The sequence below is a fragment of the Plectropomus leopardus genome, chromosome 7, assembly GCF_026936395.1.
Source record: "Plectropomus leopardus strain MGB_pleo_1.0 chromosome 7, ASM2693639v1, whole genome shotgun sequence".
In the NCBI taxonomy this organism is placed as follows: Eukaryota; Metazoa; Chordata; class Actinopteri; order Perciformes; family Serranidae; genus Plectropomus; species Plectropomus leopardus.
In genome coordinates, this window is record NC_142182.1 from 6,161,445 (window position 1) to 6,173,849 (window position 12,405).

The 12,405-nt window shown below is 37.6% G+C and overlaps 2 protein-coding genes across 3 annotated transcripts in view; both read right to left on the reverse strand.

Moving 5' to 3' along the window:
- Positions 1 to 2,762, reverse strand: part of LOC121949902 (guanine nucleotide-binding protein G(o) subunit alpha) — a 144,991-nt gene extending 142,229 nt beyond the window's left edge. Inside the window, exon 1 of the mRNA XM_088079730.1 lies at positions 2,570 to 2,762. The gene's annotated coding sequence lies outside the window, so the exon portion shown is untranslated. The remainder of the gene's footprint in view (positions 1 to 2,569) is intronic.
- A 1,397-nt stretch (positions 2,763 to 4,159) lies between these two features.
- Positions 4,160 to 12,405, reverse strand: part of hsf4 (heat shock transcription factor 4) — a 31,293-nt gene continuing 23,047 nt past the window's right edge. For both annotated transcript variants that reach the window (XM_042495367.2, XM_088079731.1), the window contains exons 12-13: positions 9,094 to 9,191; positions 4,160 to 7,481 (exon numbers count right to left, since the gene is read on the reverse strand). In XM_042495367.2, the coding sequence (XP_042351301.1) occupies positions 9,132 to 9,191 (60 nt within the window). In that variant the 3' untranslated portion in view covers positions 4,160 to 7,481; positions 9,094 to 9,131. The remainder of the gene's footprint in view (positions 7,482 to 9,093; positions 9,192 to 12,405) is intronic.

The window sequence follows — 12,405 nt, forward strand, 5'->3', positions numbered from 1 at the left end:
TTGGAATTCCTAAATGAAAAGCAACACAATGTCAGCCCCAGACACCGCGTGCTTGTTATTACAGATGACCCCAACTCAGCCTCTGTTGTTATAGCAACAGAAATGCCCAATTAAAGGAATAAAAGAACGAGAAAGAGGAAAACAAAACAGGAAAAGGTGGACAAAGAAAACCACAATATAACAGACAGAGGGGATGGATACCTGGGGTGAAGTAGGCCAACTCCACAGTGTGACACTCCAGTCAGATCTCATTCTGAAGTCGGCATATCTGACAGTTTTGCACAGCTTTTGGCGTAAGATCCTGATGTCAAATGCCACCTTTTTTGTCCACATGATGTGCCGCTGGACCTTATCAGTCAAGAACATGGGCAGACAGAAACGTGCACAGTGTTATTATATGCTGCCGTACAGCACCTGCTGCAGCAGCTTGATACGCAGACAGGCACCGTCAGTTATGAATGCGGCCAGACGGAACCTGTTGCGTCTGCATGATATGCCATTGGACAGCGTCAGGTTGAAACGCTGCTGGTAACAATGTAATATAAGCAGCACAAAGGTCCCTATGGGGGGGCTGGAGAGGAGGTCGATGGATTGAACAAAGTCTGGACTGTCATGAAGGAATCTGTCACTTCCTGTCTGAATGTGTTTTTGTTTTGTTTTTTTACAGCTTACCATGTGCCTTTTTTGCCTAAACCTAACCCTCCGTGCCAGCATGTGTGTTTGTTGATCTCTCCGCATTGGGTGATGTGCTGTTGTTGTCTAAACATAACCACATGCAGAATATTCCCATCATGTGCTTGTGTTGAAATCACGGTAGCAGCATCCCAGAACGTCGACAGCAGATGCAGACGGACACCTAAAGCGTAAAATGTAGATGCAGAAGTCCACTGCAAGGGGCAAAATGTGACAACTCTGAGTGAGAACTGGTCGTGCACTCCTGCAAAAACGCAAGGGAAAAAAGGAGCCGTCAAAACGCTTCTCTCTGACTGAGAACAGTTACAAAAAGTCACCCCAGACTGTTAAAGGCGCTCTGTCGGCCACCTTCCAAACTATTGCTTTATGGAGTATTGCTACTGTAACACACCGCTTTTGTATTTGGAGAAATCCAAAGTTTGACATGCCTGTTGTTGCAAAGATGAACATTGCATGGTTAATTGCATGCACAAAGACATGCGTTGACAGAGAAGTCAGGGCTAGTGCATGCACTTTTGCCTCCCAAGGCAAAAAACAATTATGCCGCCCGTCTATGAGTAATGCACCATGCCAGCAGTAATACACAGAGGCCAGTAAGGCACACATAAAGCAAATAACAGTAACAACAAACGCCAATATTGCTTATACATAATGGTCAGCACAATGATTAGATGCTCAAAGTGTCAACAGTATCAAAGTATGCATGACTCATCATTCAGGCATTTTCTGAATCCACAGACAAATAGTACATCTTTATAATAACTTCAGCAGACTGATAACATCACAATGATATTTTTCAAAATAAGACAATTTCAGCTATTCATGGTAAATAATACCAAGGCAAATCTCTCTGTATTTCATTTTCTCGTGGGCAGTTGTGCATCAAACACATATTATGCAACTTAGTTTACCATAAAACTTCAAATAAAAGCCTAGTCCTAATTAATGCCCAGTCATAGTAGTACTTACTAGCCTGGTGTGGCTACACATTTTGACATATAACGGCATGTTTAGGTTAGAGGCTTGGTCTGGTTACCATTCAGTTCGTTTTTATAGAAGTTGTTTGGATGTATGCTGGCTATCTGCTTTGAGTTAACATTAGTTAGCTGCTTAGATCACACATACAAATGTGTATTTATGTTTAAACTTTTGTCAGTATGGACACACTTTGTTAGCTTGGTGAGATTCTCTACAATTAAATCATTCAGTTCATTTAAGTGACACCATGAGCACCAAGGAGGACAGTATTTCTAATTATTTTCACAAAATGTTTTATCATTTGTAAGCATTTTTCAGGTAACATCTTGCTTTATATTCTTTGTTTTTGTTTATCTTTTTTTTTTTTTAGGTTTTGTAACTTTTTTTTTTTTTGGTACTTTTTAAAGATTTCTTGCCAACTTTTGGATCATTTCTTGTTTTGTTGTTCATTACCGTCTTCCTGTTTTATTTTGTATTTACTTTTTTGAATGCCTAGCTTTGAAAGGGTTTAATAACTAATTTGATTGTATTCTCTATCTTTGCTGAGCAACAATTTTGTGTAAAGGGAATTAAAAGTTCATCCCATATAGTTGCTTGTCCCAAACAAAAGCCTGTTGGGTTCAATTATTTAAGCAAATACAGTAGCTTAGTTTAGCTTAGCTTAGCTTAGCTCAATTAGTCCATTTCCACGAAGTTAAGGATAAAATATCTCACAATAAAAGTCAATTCAGAGAAAAGAAGCCCAAAGACCAAATACAAATCCCCCTTCAAATCAGCAAGTCATTAAAACATAGTAAATTAATAAAAAGTGACAAGAAAAAAAAGAAATCAACACAAAATAACATAAAAAGTAGCAATAAAGACAAGAGGAGAGAGAAAAAACGTAAGCTTGGCTCACCTTTTAGAGGCGTACACAGAGTTTACGAGGCCAAACTAATGTCTTCAGTAACTTTCCTCCCGAAAAAAGTTTTCTACCGCAGCAAAACGCAACATCCCTCTCCATCCGTTAATATCTGACCGTAACGATACAAAGACAACATTTGGGCAGTATTTTTAAATTTTACCTGCTCCCTCGTTTTTTAGCGAAGACAATCAAACATTTTGTCAGTCGGCCTGGCTGCCATTGGCTCGCGACACCTGGGGGCGGGAGGTAGCCGCAGGTGATTGACACCTGTCTCAACAATTCATTATTGTGCTTCATTGAAAGCGGAGCGTTGCTAGGCACAGACCTTAGCAACGGAGATAATGTGCGACTGCGCGGGCGCCATATTGGTGAGGTCAAGATCCGCTCGTAAACAACGTGTAGTGAGAGATGCAGATTTCTCTACTTAACCGACTGAAACTCGCTTAATTATGAACCGATTTTCATAAAATCTGTTGTGTTATGAACATCGGGCAGTGAACATGACATCGTCTGAATTAATTTCAGTTACTGGAGGCAATCTAATGACAAAAATAATCTGAATAGTAACAACACTGGGACCTGCAGGCTCCGATTTATGAATAACATCAAGTGATGGAGTGAAAACAAAGTACTTTTACTCAAGTGCAGTATTTTAGTGCGATTTTGAGGTACTGGCACTTTACTGGAGTATCTGCTTTTTCTGTTTCTTTAAATTTCATGCAACTTTGTTTTGTGCAACTTCATACTTTGAAACATTGCACACGTGTCATATTAAAGCCGGCTTTATTGTAGTCAATTGATTCTCTAATCGATTCTGCATTTCTCTTGGCCTTCAAAAATCCTAATATATCTCTATCATAACTTTAAATATCAAATTCTGATAATTAGCGATATATATAGTTCTCCCCTAGCTTTTTTCCCCTCTTTGCTTTTATATATATATATAAATCTTTATTTAGTCTCAATGGATCATTGACAGCAAGCTTGCATTTACAATGAAGCTAAGAAAAATACAAAAATAAAATTAAAATAAAAGCGCTTAAAACAATACAGTTCACATAAATTAAAAATGGTTAAAATTTAAAATGAGATTAGAGAAAATAATTTTTTTTTAAAATACATTCTAAATAAACTAATTTCCTAACAAGTTGCTCATTATTATTATTTTTTTATTTATTTTTTTTAGTAAATCGCACCAATTTGGTCAGGGTTCAAAGGCTCAAATACTTATAAAAGGTATCTGAAAGCAACACATGAAAAGTGATGCTGCTCCAGGTTTTAAAGTGTAAATTACATCAATCAATTAAAATTAAAAAATAAATAAATGAAAGAAGCCTAATAGTCAAACAGCTTTCAGTTAAGATCAGTCAGATACCACCTGACAGTCTGATAATAGTCTCTAAAGTAATAAGAGTGACAAATGATGGCTGAGCTGGAAATTCCAAGATTAAAAAAAAAAAAAAACACAATACAATCTTGCACAATGTGATTAAAAATGGAGAATGAAAAGCATGTAAAATGCACCAAACAGTCCTCACGGGTTAAGTGCTAATTCAATGAGAATAATCAAAATGTCTCTTACTTTGCTTTCTTTCACTTTTATTTGTTTTAACAACTTAAATATTTCATACACAGGTGGAGTACATGTTCAGTTTCTTAGACTCGCTGTAACAATATACTTTAGTCTTTGCAAAAATCCATTTAAAACAATTCACATTTTTAGCAGGTTGAGGCCCACTTTCAAAAGCATCTAAGCACTAAGATCGCCCGTGTGTTTCTACCGACAGCAGGTGTACTTCGTTGTAACAAGAAAGTGTTTTGCTGTTTTTTTTCTTTGTGTATTAACGTGCCGTTGTCCGTTGATAGTGCAGAAGTGCCTTTGGGATGCCAGGCTTTGTTACAGCAGAGATCTTTTCACTCATTTAACAAAAATACTTCCTTATTTATCTGCAATCCTGACAAGCATAAATGTCATTTGAACACACATCCGTTCATTTCCAGTGCAAATGATTAAAATGGAAAACAGAATAAATTAAGAACACAACAGCAACTGAATGTGTGTATTCATCACTCCTTGGAAAAAAAAATCATTAACACTCATATAATCATGAGGAACAAGAATAAATGCTATGTCTAAAATGTACTGTATACTCTCAAATATCATACAACTGTGATTTTTAGTGCAATTTCACTTGTTTTACACCACAGCTCGATGCACAGAGAAGGAGGGTCTGCCACAAAAATGTTAACCTGCAGGGGGCAGTTTGCTTTTTAATCTGGGAAATTCAAAATAATGTCCTGGTAAATCTACACAATAAACACAGCTATGAGCTAGTCTTTGCATATTTTCCTCATTCAGTGCAGCATAAATCAAATGTAATCATGTCTATTGGAGGAATTTCTGTTCTGATCACACTGTACCAAATCTAGTTGCAAAGTTACAGCTTTATGAATTCAGCAGTTCTAATATTGACGAGGGGGACAATGATTACAGCTGGGAGTCATAATAAGCAGCAGTGGGCTACACAACAGTTTCAAAAGTACGTGTTCAAAAAAAAAAAAGCCAATGCCCTTTTCAGCAGGCTAATGCGAATCCCTACCCTGATATTTGGCCTTGCTAGCGGTGGCATGTAGCTCTGACAATGAAGCTGCAGGTCAGCCGGTCATTCGGATATCAAATCTTTCTGGTCTGATTCTGTGCAAAGAGCTTACTGAGTTTTCAGATTCCCATAGGGGAAACAATTTAAAAAGCTGGATCTGTGGTTCTGCTTTCCGGGGTTACGGTGTATGTACAGAGCTACACACACAAAGCTGTAGCAGACGTGCATCGCCTTTAAAACAGTTGCCATTAGAAGAGCAGTGATATTTTGGCAACACTTCCAGTATCAAAATCCCAGCGGGCAAAGCAGAGATGTCTCAACAAAAACAGTATCTCGGCAGAAATGCAACAATGTAAAAAAAAAAAAAACCTAACTGGTGTTAAGATCTTTTCCCCTGCAGGAAAATAAGCGGTCTTGTCAAAACACAACTGCTTTTTTGAGCCACTATCCCTGCAAGAAAAGCAGCAACCTTCTTGTTCCACTATATTAACAGGGAAAGCAAAGATGTCTCAGCAAAAAGCTTTTCATGCTACTATCCTCACAGAAATGTATTGTCATTAAAAAAAATAAATTAACTTAAAATTTAAAAAAGCTTTCCGTGCACAGAAATGTAAAATGCAAAGATTTTTCTCTGGCAACTAGGCTGCTGAAACTACAGGTTGAAGCTTTGGTGCTGCTCAGCGTGAAGAGCTATCAGGGCTTTTAGACTCGCAGGCTAACATTTTCCCTCTGCGGTGCATCTCGCCGTGGCGTGTTCCAGTCCACCACTCACAGTTGCTGTTTCCTACATTCCTATGGTCATCCATGTATTGCAATTTTGTGAGTTCTCACAGTTCTGTACAGTATTGCACGATTCAACTCATCTCCAGGAAGTTTCCTTAAAGAATATTTTGCATCAAGTTAACCATTAAACTGTTGCCTGCAACCAGTGCTGAGGACTAATATTTTACACCAAATGGTTATCGATTATCTTTAGTAATACAGAGAATTAATAATCATTATTTCAATCAGGTATTCATTGTCCTACAACAGATTAAATTATCAAGTAATCACCTCACCAAGCATTTTATGAAACGCAGTCAAACACAATGTAATCTTTTTAAAGACTGGCTCCTGGACAGTTGAGTATTTTTTTTTTTTTTTTACAGAGTATGAAAAGTAGCATCCCACTGTCTTGACTTACTATTCTTATTCTATGCACACTCAAGTCTTACCTCAACGTGTGGCCTTTGTTGCCAAATGAAAATAGTCGTAACTTTCAAAGACAATGTGTCTCCGAGGCTAAACGTTTTACTTTAGTGGTTCGGAGAACCCCGTTATTGAGGCCAGTATCTGTTTACGACATGCATGTGTAGAGCAACAAAGTGTTGGTCATCTACAAACAAAAAATAAATGACCTGCAGTCATATCTATATATAACTAGTGATACAGATTGTGCAAAAACGCAGTGGTGTTAATGGTTTTGTCAAATGAGAAGTCCCTCTTTAAATATTTCCTTTAAACTTCACATTTAAATGGACAGAAGAGAAGTAACTCTAAGTCTCCAGCTACATGTCAGGCCTGTGCAAAGATACATTAGATGGGTGTGTCAGTGAGTACAACCTCCTATCATGATACGCTTTAAAAAAAAGGTTTCCAAATGGGTTTTTGCTAGAAGAACCTTTCATATCACAGAAGGCTAACTCACCTTCAGATCTATCTCAACACATTTATCATGATTTGAAAATGCATGAAATATATGAGGAGCCTTTTCATTTTCAACACCCTCACACAGACTGACAAAATTCACATTACTTGTAATATACAGTGTGCTACATCGCCCCCCCAAGATGGTTTTTTACACAGTGACTTTTTTTGGGATTTTTTCAAAGTTTTCTCTTGGATACAAATACAATATTTTCGAAATAAGGATAAAATAATAAAAATATTCATTTATACATCCGTTTCTTTATACAGTAGAGGAAGAAAAAAGTCACTTCCACAAGCAGGAACTCCCTTTCACACAAAGACTAAAGTGCTGGAGCCAAGAATGCATCGTCTGCATCCAGCTGGCTTAATATTGGAGTCTAGAAATGAAATATTTCCTCATGCAGGCGGCGGTCATGCCCACAGAGCTGGTGGCTGTTAGGCCCAATGGCAGTCAGCTGGCAGGGAAATACAGGATAAGCATGCAGGCCTTTTCATCGCTGCATTTTGTAGGTATGTGAAGGCAAAGAAAGAAAGTAAAGCAACGCGTAAGAAACAGCCTGGCAGGGCCGTGGGATCATGCAGAGCGGGATAATGAAGGAAGGAGCAGCTTCTTCGGCCTGCAGGAGAGGAACAAGACGAGATGACAGAGTCAGTCTGCGGGCACGCGCAGCACCTCCACAGTTACACATGGAGGCGTGGAGCGGACTGAATACTCTGCGGTCATGGATGACAATACATCGGAAAACTGTATTTCAGGGTTCATACGCGTTTTTACCAATGAATTTCCACGACTTTTCCATGACTTTGAGGCAAATTTTCAATACCATTCTCTGAAACGACCATTGGTACACCTTATATTTTATTAATAACTAATCAATACTATATAAAAGCACATAACTAAGGAACTGTTTGTTATTTATTAGAGGGGGGGTTGCAAAAAGGGGAAGGCTTATCAATTTTTTTTTAAGCAGTAGGGAGGGACTTATGCTTTTTTTAAATCTCAGCTAAGGGGCATACAAATTTGAACAGCTGCATTTTGTATTTATTTTGCTGGTGATAAAAAAAAACGCAGGTTTGGAAGGCATGCTTTATTTAAAAAATGTTGGCTTTTTTTCCTTTGTTTTTTTTGCATTTAATTAAGATAAAAAGGTGATTTTTATTTAAAAAAAAAAAAAAATAAAATTAAAACCTTTAAACTATATTAAAACATGCCATCATGTTTTCTTTAAACTGGCAGCAAGGTCCATTTTTTACAGTCATGTCTTGTAATGAGTGTTGCCCATAGAAAGCATGGACATATGAGTATTGCATTGAAATGGACTTGAGCAAACCCTTTAACCCTTTTGTACTATTATAATATCAAAATGAAATACCCTCCATACGTCTGTCTACAGTAACGTAACTTGTTACCATGGCAATGACAGCCTATTTGTGTAAGAGCAGTGTGTGCACTTTCACAAAAGTATATTACATGTTTCTGCTTCAAAGGGCTGTCTTTTGATATTCTATAATTTTCTTTCTTTGCATTTCGTCTTTATGACAGATGAAAGAGTGGAGAAAAAACTGGGAGCGAGCAGGGTATGACATCTGTTTTGTGGTATTTTGCATTTGCTTTTGTAGCTTAAAAAAAAACCCAAGTTAAATGAAAATGATTAAGCCATGTTGCACAACTACATGTTTACCCGCAGTGCTTTTTATGCTTGATGATCTGTTGACCCATTTTAAGCAACTGTGGCATCAAGGCGGCACGATATTGAGTGGAAACATGGAAAAACTACGGCAACAAAGTCATATTCAATAGTCTTGAACAGAAAGTGTGCTACAATATGAGCTGATGTAATTTTTTTTATTTAGTGCATCCAGTTCATTGTTATCCACATAATTTGTGAATCTGAATTAGTTTTGCTCACGTTTAGATATTAAGAATGTTTATATTAGTTATAGTTAAATATTTAGTGAATCTAAATTAGTTTTACTCAGATATTTGGTAAATCTAAATTAATTTTGCTCAGATATTTAGTAAATGTAAAGTTTACCACAGTTAATTTGCATACTACCTGCACTGTTTTGATGCAAAGCAGGTTGAAATGGGCAAAGAGGCCCTTTAAAACATACAATATCACCAGCCTTTTTCTTTTATAGTCTAAACTTTAAGTCAGTATTTCAACAGATGGAGGACATACTAATCTAACAAATTAAATACTTCACTGCCAGATTAAGGATCGTTACCTTCCACTTCAGAAAGGACAGTCCACAGCACAGATCGATCACTGTTCCTCGCAGCCAGTAGCTGGAAAAGCCTCCGCTTCCTGGTTCTGGAACATGTACTGTGAAGAGGAAACACACATATTTAGTACCTTAAGGCTACAGTTTGTTAATTTTATAAATAAAAAAATAAATAAAAACTTTGGCCATATTTGCTTAAACTGACACTACATCCTGGCAGTAGTACATGGGACAGATGGGCAGGCTCCTATTAGTGCTCCTTATGGCATCTGCAAAAATCAGCCTTACCCGTACGAAATTAACCAATCAGAGCCAAGGAGTCTCCAGTGCAGCTGTCAATCACTGCTCAGACACACGCTGCACTGCAAACTGCATTATACAGCAAAGATAAGTTAACAAATGAAGGTCTTCTGTTAACTCGACGTGGACGTGTGCACATTTGTTGGTAGAGGAGGGATGGGCAGATTTGTTATAGCTGGTGGTTGTTTCCAACACGTTCTCATCCCAAGTTGTCATTATTGCAGTAAAATAGTTGGCAAGCCACAAGCCAACTTTTTACAGAGAGGACGAGGAATAAAGCCAGATTATCACTAGCTGAAGATTCCTCTCTTCAGCTAGTTTGAGCTCCTGAGCTCTGGGAGGCGCTATAGAGTCCCTCTGGCAAATAAAAATGTATTTAAGAAGTCCTTCATCCCAAGTGCCATCAGCATCCTCAACTCAACAAAATAACTGATGAGTTTTCAAACCACAGACAGACAATGACCTGAACGTGTTGTGTTAAGTGTCCCTAATGACTGATCATGTGCTCTGCTTTTACTCACCGATTGTTTGTAGTTTTTTGTGATGTCGACTGTGTTTGTTGGGCAGAAGATAAATTTCCACCCTAGTGGACAATAAAGATATATTCTAATTCTAATTGCCACTTTGCAGTGGACTTCTACATGCTAGACTCTAGGTGTCCTCATACGTCCGGTGTTGATGTTTCAGGATGATACCGTGAAGTCAACTCAAGCTCCTGGTGAGATTACGCTGCATGTGGTTTTGTCCATGACAACCAACTCCAGGACCGCAACACTTTATATTATGTGCTACATTTCCATTACACGTATTTTATATTCGCAATTTCAATAACACAATTGGAGGGTTAATGGAAACCTGTCTTCACTCAGAGGGAGACATGGTGGAAAAGATTTAGTGTGTTTAGTGTGTGTGTGTGTGTGTGTGTTAGGGGGAGTGGATGACAGACAGATTAATAAGGAAGAGGAACATCATGATTTGTCTGCTGACTTGATTTTGCAAATTTCCCCTCGTGAGCTAATAAAAGATCCTCAAGTGGTGCAGAAGCTCCTTGAGATGGCTACAGAAAGTCTTTCGGTAAAAGGCCCTCACAACATACGATAAAGAACGAGAACATGAGGCGAATAAGGCACATGCAGACTGTGACTGGAGGTGGAAAAAACCTGCGACACTCTAATCACAGGGAGTAGTGTTGACTGTCAGCTGCACAAACAAAACTAAACAGAGATATAAGAGAAAGTAGCTCTCTTTTATATAAAATACTAATAAGTAATAATAAATTACACTGAGTATCGAGACATCTGTTTTAGAAGGATAACTCTAGATGATAGATAAAAAGAAATCATTTTCTATTATTTCAGCAGTAACACTAGAACGAGTTCTATGAGATATGTGGAAAAAAAGAAACAAAAAGTGCCCAAAAACTGTTTTTTTAATTTCATGAACTAGAAATACATCTTCGCCCCGCAGCACAGAAGATCTATGCAATCACAATTTCATGGTGGACCCCCAAAATTTGTCACCAATTCAGTATCTGATCAAATGTCTCCCTTTCTGTTCCTAAATTACGATCTTGAGTAACGGCCAGAAAAAATGTTACTTTTTTCTTTTCTTTTTTTCAGAAAATTTTGATGTCAGAGTGAAGTTGACCATTGATATTTTGAATATAAAACATCATCACATCATCATTATATCCTGCTCCGAGTAGACCCCACACACACACACACACACACACACACACACACACACACACACACACACACACACACACACACACACACACACACACACACACACACACACACACACACACACCAAAATGGACTTAAAACCTGTATTATCATTACGTGCAATTTAACCCAATGTGTAATTTTTAAACTGTTGAGTTTTGTTTTTTTTTGTTTATACTATTTATATATATATATATATATATATATATATATATATATATATATATATATATATATTTTTTTTGCTTTATTTACCTTGTAAATACCTGCTTTGATATCCCTTTGCTGCTGTAATAATGCAAATTTCCTTGTTGGACTCTGTATATATATCTTATATATTTCATTGCGTTAGCACAAAAAGCAGGCAGAGAAATATTTATAACTATCAACAAATTGACACCACAGGGATGTGGCCCTGCAGAAGGCAATGACAACAGGAAAGTCAGTGCCAGCATCTTAAAAGTCACCCACATCAGCACAGCACCTAATCACTGACCTAAGTTACTAATAATTTATTGATAAGAAGTAATAAGACATTATTGAAAGCAATTTGGGGTTTCCAGGTCATAAAACATCTTCCTGGCTGTTTTTTGTTCTCCAGCAGAACACTTGCTTTGTCATTTTCAAATAACCACTTGACCTTCTGGAAAAGGATTGAAACTGATTTAGTGACTTTTTTTGTGACTGCAGACTAGATTTCAAAACATTAAATGTGTTGTGGCCACTTAGTGACATAATTTGAGACCATGATGTCTCCTTCTTTTTTTAACCTCACTTTCTGGTCGCAGGAAGTTCCTCCAACAAGCCAACAAATACGCCAGACTTCCCTCCAAATTAAGTGCAAAAAAAAAATTAAAAATGAATGAATACACATTTACATCCACGACTGTTGTGCAAAAATTACGAGCCGCATTAATCAAGAAAAACAGTTGATTCTGTAGTCAGGTGCCATTAAGCCGCTGCAGAAGGAGAGTGCAATGAGATGACCTAATTAAAATCTCAAACAGACAAAAACAGGAAAGAGAAGACTATCAAGATGAGACTGCTGACGATGAGTTCAAGAGAGTTCAGGGATTGTGTTTTGCAACACGGTGTTACATGTTGCAACAGCACAAACAGTAATGTGGACATCTTTTAGGGAACTAGCAGCTTTTTGACATTCAGGGTCGCAGAGGTGAGGACAAATTTCATATCAAAAATAAGCGCTCAAAGATTTGAAACCAGTTCATAAATCATTCATCATTTCATGGCGCTGAATCCCCCGCCCCTAACTTCTCTCTACTTCAGC